General features: G+C 44.1%; 1 protein-coding gene across 1 annotated transcript; it reads right to left on the bottom strand.

Moving 5' to 3' along the window:
* Nucleotides 1-6,487: 6,487 nt before the first annotated feature.
* On the bottom strand, nt 6,488-8,128 carry LOC131018174 (uncharacterized). Its single transcript, XM_057946893.1, has one exon. The coding sequence runs from the start codon at nt 8,126-8,128 to the stop codon at nt 6,488-6,490; it is 1,641 nt and encodes a 546-aa protein (XP_057802876.1).
* Between the last annotated feature and the right edge of the window lie 582 nt (nt 8,129-8,710).

Genomic DNA, 8,710 nt, shown 5'->3' on the forward strand with positions numbered 1-8,710 from the left:
AACAATGGGATATACTCCAGAGACATTGCGAGGGCGACACAAGTGTCAAAGAAACAAGGCTGCGACTCCTGACCACTAAGTTCGAAAACATGAAGATGGATGAAGGTGAAGACATCAAGGAGTATTCCAAGAGGATACTCAGTGTGGCTAATGAATGCCGTGAGCTCGGAGATCCAATCAGCAATCGGGTGCTTGTCTCCAAAGCACTACGAACGCTCCCACCGCGTTTTGAAATGAAGATTACTGCCATCGAAACAAGTCAGAATGTTGCAAGCCTGGAGTTCGTGGACTTGATGAACACACTCCGGACCTATGAGATGACATTGGAAGAAAGAGGATTGCTGCACAAAAAGAAGGCTGTTGTGTTCAATGCCGGATGCTCATCTACGACAACAACCAGCAGCCACATCCTTCAGATACGTGATCTAGAGGATTCTGAAGAATTGGAGGAGATTCACGAAGGAGATGATGTTGCACTCATCACAAGGAAGTTCAACAATATGGTGAGAAAACTTAGACGGACCAAAGAGAATGATCGAGAAGGAAGCTCTCCAAGGCATGATTCCGCACCACCTAAGAGGAATGACTTCACACCCCCACGACCAATGAGGAAAGTTGCCTCAACGACTGAAACTTTCAGGTATGATCCAAATTTCATCAATAATGTTCAATGTCGTGAGTGCAAGGGGTTTGGTCACTATGCGAACCACTGTGCGAACACCTTACGAAAACGAGGCAAATCATATTGGGTGTCTTGGAGTGATGATGAGGCTGAATTTTTCGATGGTTCGGAAAGCTCAAAGGAAGAAAAAGAAGATGATGATGATCCCGGTCTGTCAGCTTTCCATGTCAAGTTCGGAAAAACCTTGTCCGACGATGAGGATGATGAAGGAGACCAGCTGTTAAACAGGTATGACACAGGGTTCTTTCCAAATTATCTGTGCTTTAATGCATGTGTAGGTAACACTGAGGAGAGCAACGAAGAGACCATGCTGGTTGTCATGGAACTTAAAAAATTCTATGACGAACTACTGGGAAAATGGAAAAAGCAAGGAGAGGAGCTTGAAGCAACAAATGAGGAGAATGTCAAGCTAAAAGGATCGTTGGCAAAGCTTGAAGCCTCAATCACACAAAAGGAAGTCAAGCTTGAGCATGTTACAAGCCAGCTGGAGGAAGCCCAAATCACCATTGCCAAATGGAATTCAAGTCGGCATAGGTATGATGATTTTGTGTCTGCAGGAACTACGGACACCACTGGACTTGGATACACTGCTGCACCCGCTGTTGAATCCACACCTGGAAAGACAAAGGTAAAATCTACTCATGGAAAGGAGTTTTCCGTGGAAGGAACTTCAGTTGGTCAGACACGACCACAAAGAAAGAGGTATGTGTGTCACTATTGCTTTCAAATTGGCCACATTCAACCGTTCTGTTTTAGGAAGTTCAATGACGAGAAGAAGATCTTTGTCAACTCAAAGAAAACAAGAGCCAAAGGGAAGAAAAATCCACCACAAGCTCATAGGAAAGTCTGGAAGTGGGTTAGAAAAGATGAACTAAAATGTAATGTTGTGTTCACAGCACTGAAAACTAACATCTCAAGTTCATGGTATTTCGACAGTGGATGTTCTCGTCACATGACAGGTGACAATGCTTACCTTAATAACTATCAGGTATGTGATGGTGGGTTTGTGTCTTTTGGTGGTGGTTCGAAGGGTAAAATCATTGGTAAAGGTACCTTAAATGTTCCTGGCTTACCTTGTTTGAAAAATGTTTTTCATGTTAAAGGTCTTATGGCAAATTTGATTAGTATTAGTCAACTATGCGATGAGAACTTGCATGTTAAGTTTAACAAGGATTCTTGTGAGGTTTTTGATACTCAAAATTGTTGTGTAATGAAAGGGCAAAGATCTAGTGATAATTGTTACCTTGTCGATAATCCTAAGTGCAATAAGGCCCAAATTGATGAAAGCATGCTGTGGCATCAAAAGTTAGGGCACACAAATTTTAAGAATCTTGACAGGTTGTCCAAGTTGGAAGCAGTCCGAGGTCTCCCAAAAATCACACAAAAGAAAAAGGAAGTTTGTGAGAGTTGTCAAAAAGGGAAGCAGATCCATGCCACTCATCGTGCTACCCAACAAGCTGAACAACATTTTGGTACAACCCGATGCTTTGAACTAATTCACATGGATTTGGTAGGACCAGTCGGTGTTGAGAGTATTGGAGGTAAACGGTATGTGTATGTCTTAGTGGATGATTTTTCAAGGTTTACGTGGACCTTTTTCTTACGTGAAAAATCTGAAACTATTGATGTTTTCAAAACACTCTTTGCCCGGTTTACTAACATGTTTGGTGTGAGAATAGCAAGAATAAGGTCTGATCAAGGACGTGAGTTCGAGAATGCGGCTTTCACAAAGTTTTGTGAGAAGAAAGGAATTTTCCAAGAATTCTCAGCCCCCAAGACGCCACAGCAGAACGGAGTTGTGGAACGAAAGAACCGAACCCTGGTGGAGATGGCAAGAGTGATGTTGGCTTCAAGGAAATTGGCACAACGCTTCTGGGCAGAAGCTGTGAGCACCGCATGCCATATCAACAATCGAGTCAACATCAGATCTGGTACGTTCAAAACTCCATATGAAATTCTGCATGGTAAGAAGCCAAATCTCAAATACTTTCATGTCTTTGGGTGTGTGTGTTATATACTGAATGACAGAGAATATCTCACAAAGTTTGATGAAAAAAGTGACAAATGTATCTTTTTGGGATATTCATTGAATAGTCAAGCCTATCGAGTCTTTAACTTGAGAAGCCAAACTATTCAAGAATCTGTAAATGTGGTATTTGATGATGTGAGGAGTATTGCAGATGAGAATAATAGAGAAGGTCAGGTGATGGACATTGTGATGCCAGCAGAAGATGCAACCACAGATGCTGAGGCAACAGAAGAAATCACACCACAAACACCAGAAGAACACTGTGATACCGATGAAGAAGAAACCCCCAATAACCAAGGAGAGAATGTGAGTAATGCACCCTCCAGAAGGATTCACAAAAATCACCCAACCTCCCAAGTAATTGGCAATGTAAGTGACGGCATGACCACAAGAGGTAAACCACCGGTTGACTACCGGAAGATGATTTGCATGTCTTCTCTTTGCACGTCTCTACCAGGTTTTTTGTGCTTTGTGTCGAAACTTGAACCAAAAACAGTCAAGGAGGCTTTACGTGATGAATTTTGGATGTTAGCCATGCAAGATGAACTTAATCAGTTTGTTCGAAGCGATGTTTGGTATCTTGTGCCTAGACCTGCTGACAGGAATGTGATCGGCACAAAGTGGATCTTCAAGAACAAATCAGACGAGTGTGGGACGATAGTGAGGAACAAGGCGAGACTTATGGCGCAAGGTTACACCCAAGTCGAAGGTGTTGACTTCGATGACACTTTTGCTCCAGTCGCCCGCATTGAGTCAATACGGCTGCTTCTTACAATTGCGTGCCATCTCAACATCAAGCTGTACCAAATGGATGTTAAAGGAGCCTTCCTCAACGGCATCCTAAAGGAAGAGGTGTATGTAGAGCAGCCGAAAGGTTTTGAAGATCCACACAGACCACACCACGTCTACAGGCTAAAGAAGGCTCTCTACGGCCTTAAACAAGCCCCAGGAGCATGGTATGGACATCTAACATCTTTCTTACTTGAGTTTGGATTTGTGAGAGGCTATGCTGACAGGACACTGTTTATTAAAAGAGAAAGTAGTGATATTCTGATCACTCAAATCTATGTTGATGATATGATTGTCGGTGCTACCTCACAATGTTTGTTAGGTGATTTTGCAAGGGCCATGACCACCACGTTCGAGATGAGCATAGTGGGTGAACTAACATTCTTTTTAGGGATCCAAGTCAAGCAAGAACCAGAAGGAATTTTCATCTCACAGGGGAAGTATGCAAGGGATATGGTAAAGAGGTTCAATCTGGAAGGTGCAAGGCACATGCGCACGCCGATGGGATCAAGCGACACTCTGTCAAAAGACAATGCTGGGGAGGCAGTAGACCCAACACTCTACAGATCAATGATTTGGGAGCCTCCTTTATCTCACCGCAACACGACCTGATATCATGTTTAGTGTGTGTTTGTGCCAGGTATCAAGCTGATCCTAAAGAGTCTCATTTAAAAGCAGTAAAACGTGTGATAAGGTATGTGGCTGGCACACTTGATCTTGGCATTTCTTTTCCAAAGATTCTAACACGAACCTTGTAGCTTTTAGCGACTCAGATTGGGCAGGGGATACTAATGATAGGAAAAGTACAAGTGGTGGGTGTTTTTATCTTGGAAATAACTTGGTGTCGTGGCATAGTAGAAAGCAAAATTGTGTGTCTCTATCTACTGCAGAATCCGAATATGTTGTTGCAGGTTGTTGTTGCTCTCAACTTCTTTGGTTGAGACAAATGTTGTCAGATTACGGTGTGACGAGTGATGTGATGGTGATGCACTGCGACAACATCAGTGCAATAAACATTTCAAAGAATCCGGTCCAACACTCACGAACCAAGCACATCGATATTCGACACCACTTTATTCGTGATTTAGTGGAACAAGAGGTAATTAAGTTAGAGTATGTTCCAATCGAGAACCAAATTGCAGATATTTTTACTAAACCTTTGGATTTTGAGAGATTCACCATGTTAAGAAGGTCTCTTGGCCTTTGTCTTCGAAACTAATGAAAAAGGAAATGTTTGTTGCATCAGATTCAAAAGAAATACTCTTAGATGCAACTGTCTTTTTGTCTGTGTGATGCTCTATGTTGTTTCAACATGTTCTTCTTCACTAACTCAGTTTGTGTGTATAATCTATGTAAAGCACAGAAAAAGCCAAAGTAGTTTGGGGGGCACGGCGTTCGCTGCGACGATGCTACCTTACAAAATGGCCATCCTCGATCGCTTTCACAAATTTAGACTAGGGGCACGACGTTCGCTGCGACGATGTTCTCTATGTCAATAAAAATGAGTGACTTTTACTTGGTGCTGTGCTTATAAGTGCGAAATAAAGTTTAACTGAGTTATGTGTTAGGGGATGTTGTTATAACAGAAGGCAAAACATTAGACATAATAATTCTGGAAAATCTGAGAAGTTTTTTGATTCCGATTTTCATGGGATTCTCTCTCTATCCGCAGGTTCTGTAATTTTTGACGCATATCTTGTTCTTGATTTGATCATATCTCTATCTTAATCTCCTTCCAACCCTATTTTTCGAATTTTATGGTGAAGATTTTCTTGAAAGATTTGGTTTTTGAGTGATTGGATCTGATTTCTTTAGTATTTATTCACTGCATGCAAATCACATCATCACCATTCTTCATCATTGCACCTTGATCTACGTGAGAGACCCTTTGCTTTCTCCGTTTTTGTACTTAGTCTTTTAGCTCTCTCATAATGTCTAACCCAAACACTATTGAGCTTATTAGACAGATTTTGTCAAATCCCCAATTTCAAGCAGCCATGGCCACCATGTCCACACCCACGTTGCCGAAAAACCAAGCAGTTCCATCGTTGCCGTCTCTGCCTACTCTGATGACAAACCCAGCAACAGCAAGTGGGCATCCTCCTCCACCGGTTACTCAAACACCGGAAGTCTCAAAAGAAGTGCTGAATCCGGCGCCCATCTCTACCATCGAGCACTCCGCCGACTCACCGGACGAAAATCCGGCAAAGCAAGGGGAACCAGCCAAACCCTCAAATAAACGCAAAAGGAAGGCGGCCGAAGCCCCAAAGCCCAAGCTCAAAGCGGTTCGTAGATCCAATCGCATTCCCACCCAACCTAGGGTTTTAAAGCCCGGACCTCCGAAAATGGTGCTACTCGACGAATCCGAAGACGATGAGCCCCCAGCCAAGCACGCACGCAAATCTGGTCCAACGATCGAAACCTCCACCACCGCTGATGAAGAGTCTGCCGCTCCAACAGAGGAGACCACAGAACCAACGGTTTCTTCTCTGGTGGAATCTCTTGATACTCTGCTCAATGAGATCGAAGCAGAGGTGGCAGCAGAGAATCTGTCTGATGACGAGACACCTCTTACAGAGGTATTGACGAGGCTTAAGCGAAAATCAATCCGTGAAGGAAAGATGAAAGCTACCACCTCAGTTGCTCCCACAACACCGGAGGCCACAGAATCGGATGAGGAAGACATGGAAGTGGAGGACGAGGAACCCGAATGCTCCGACATGGAGGTTAGCAAAGCTTTCAAGTCCTTCTTCTACACTGCTGAAGCGGCGAAGTCTTGGCAAAACGTCAAGGAAATGGATTGCTATAGTGAGCGAAACATTGAGCAAGATTCCTTCAAAATGTTCAATCTTGTGGAGTTTTTTAAGGCTCGCCACTTGTTCCAGTCAGTAACCGAGGTGGAGCCCTTTGTGACATCGGTGGTACAACTTGTCTACAGCAATCTGACGGCAGATTTCGGAAATCCAAGAACACAACTCCCCCTGACTTCATTCCCCTGTTCCATCAGCAGCATCAGCATCACCTCCCCCTTTTTGGGAAGAAAGGAGGGCTGTCAATTGCCCTTTGGCTTGATTCAAGATGGAAGAGGACTCCCCCTGAATTCTTCGAGCTTGAAGTAGACTGTTCTCCAGTTCATCAATCTGCTGCAAAAGGGCCTGCAAGGTTGCCTTTGGGATTGTTATCATGGTAGTGTCTGAAACAGTGGGAGCGGCAATAGGATTAACCCAGGGGAGATCTGCAACTTTGCCTTCACTGAAAAGCATACTCGTGAGAGCATACTCATGGACGGCTTCTCTTTTGACAGAATCCTTTACCTTTACGCCTTGACTCCGGAGGGCCCTGAAAATCAAAGAGGGAAACGGCAAACCAGATAATTGAGATGAAGCAGCGATCTGATCGAAGATAACCTGACCCAGATTGAATGGCAACCCTTCTCCAATGCAGTAGAGAAGTATGCCGTGCTGTTGTGTGACCACGGTAGAGTTGGTTGACACTATCCAATTCAGAGTCATGACTTTGAACAGAGCAGAGTATAGGTATGACAAGGTGGAAGACTTCATTGGTTTCAACCATTTTTGTTCTTTCCCTCCAGTGATGACCTTGGCGACTTTGTCCATGTTTTTCACCGCTGTGATCTTCACATCAGGTGTGCCAAGGACGCCATTGATGACTGAAGGAGTCAGTGTGAAGATCTTGTTCTTGTAGAAGATTTTCCCATACTTCTTGGACCTTGGATTTCCGAGATCTGCCGTCAGATTGCTGTAGACAAGTTGTACCACCGATGTCACAAAGGGCTCCACCTCGGTTACTGACTGGAACAAGTGGCGAGCCTTAAAAAACTCCACAAGATTGAACATTTTGAAGGAATCTTGCTCAATGTTTCGCTCACTATAGCAATCCATTTCCTTGACGTTTTGCCAAGACTTCGCCGCTTCAGCAGTGTAGAAGAAGGACTTGAAAGCTTTGCTAACCTCCATGTCGGAGCCTTCGGGGTCCTCGTCCTCCACTTCCATGTCTTCCTCATCCGATTCTGTGGCCTCCGGTGTTGTGGGCGCAGCTGAGGTGGTAGCTTTCATCTTTCCTTCACGGATTGATTTTCGCTTGAGCCTCGTCAATACCTCTGTAAGAGGTGTCTCGTCATCAGACGGATTCTCTGCTGCCACCTCTGCTTCGGTCTCATTGAGCAGAGTATCAAGAGATTCCACCGGAGAAGAAACCGTTGGTTCTGTGGTCTCCTCTGTTGGAGCGGCAGACTCTTCATCAGCAGTGGTGGAGGTTTCGACCGTTGGACCAGATCTGCGTGCGTGCTTGGCTGGGGGCTCATCGTCTTCGGATTCGTCGAGTAGCACAATTTTCGGAGGTCCAAGCTTTAAAACCCTAGGTTGGGTGGGAATGCGATTGGATCTACGAACTGCTTTGAGCTTGGGCTTTGGGGCTTCGGCCGCCTTCCTTTTGCGTTTATTTGAGGGTTTGGCTGGTTCCCCTTGCTTTGCCGGATTTTCGTCCGGTGAGTCGGCGGAGTGCTCGATGGTAGAGATGGGCGCCGGATTCAGCACTTCTTTTGAGACTTCCGGTGTTTGAGTAACCGGTGAAGGAGGATGCCCACTTGCTGTTGCTGGGTTTGTCATCGGAGCAGGCAGAGACGGCAACGATGGAACTGCTTGGTTTTCCGGCAACGTGGGTTAGACATTATGAGAGAGCTAAAAGACTAAGTACAAAAATGGAGAACGCAAAGAGTCTCTCACGTAGATCAAGGTGCAATGATGAAGAATGGTGATGATATGATTTGCATGCAGTGAATAAATACTAAAGAAATCAGATCCAATCACTCAAAAACCAAATCTTTCAAGAAAATCTTCACCATAAAATTCGAAAAATAGGGTTGGAAGGAGATTAAGATAGAGATATGATCAAATCAAGAACAAGATATGCGTCAAAAATTACAGAACCTGCGGATAGAGAGAGAATCCCATGAAAATCGGAACCAAAAAACTTCTCAGATTTTCCAGAATTATTATGTCTAATGTTTTGCCTTCTGTTATAACAACATCCCCTAACACATAACTCAGTTAAACTTTATTTCGCACTTATAAGCACAGCACCAAGTAAAATTCACTCATTTTTATTGACATAGAGAACATCGTCGCAGCGAACGCCGTGCCCCTAGTCTAAATTTGTGAAAGCGATCGAGGATGGCCATTTTGTAAGGT

Source organism: Salvia miltiorrhiza, chromosome 3 (assembly GCF_028751815.1).
Source record: "Salvia miltiorrhiza cultivar Shanhuang (shh) chromosome 3, IMPLAD_Smil_shh, whole genome shotgun sequence".
NCBI classification, from domain to species: Eukaryota; Viridiplantae; Streptophyta; class Magnoliopsida; order Lamiales; family Lamiaceae; genus Salvia; species Salvia miltiorrhiza.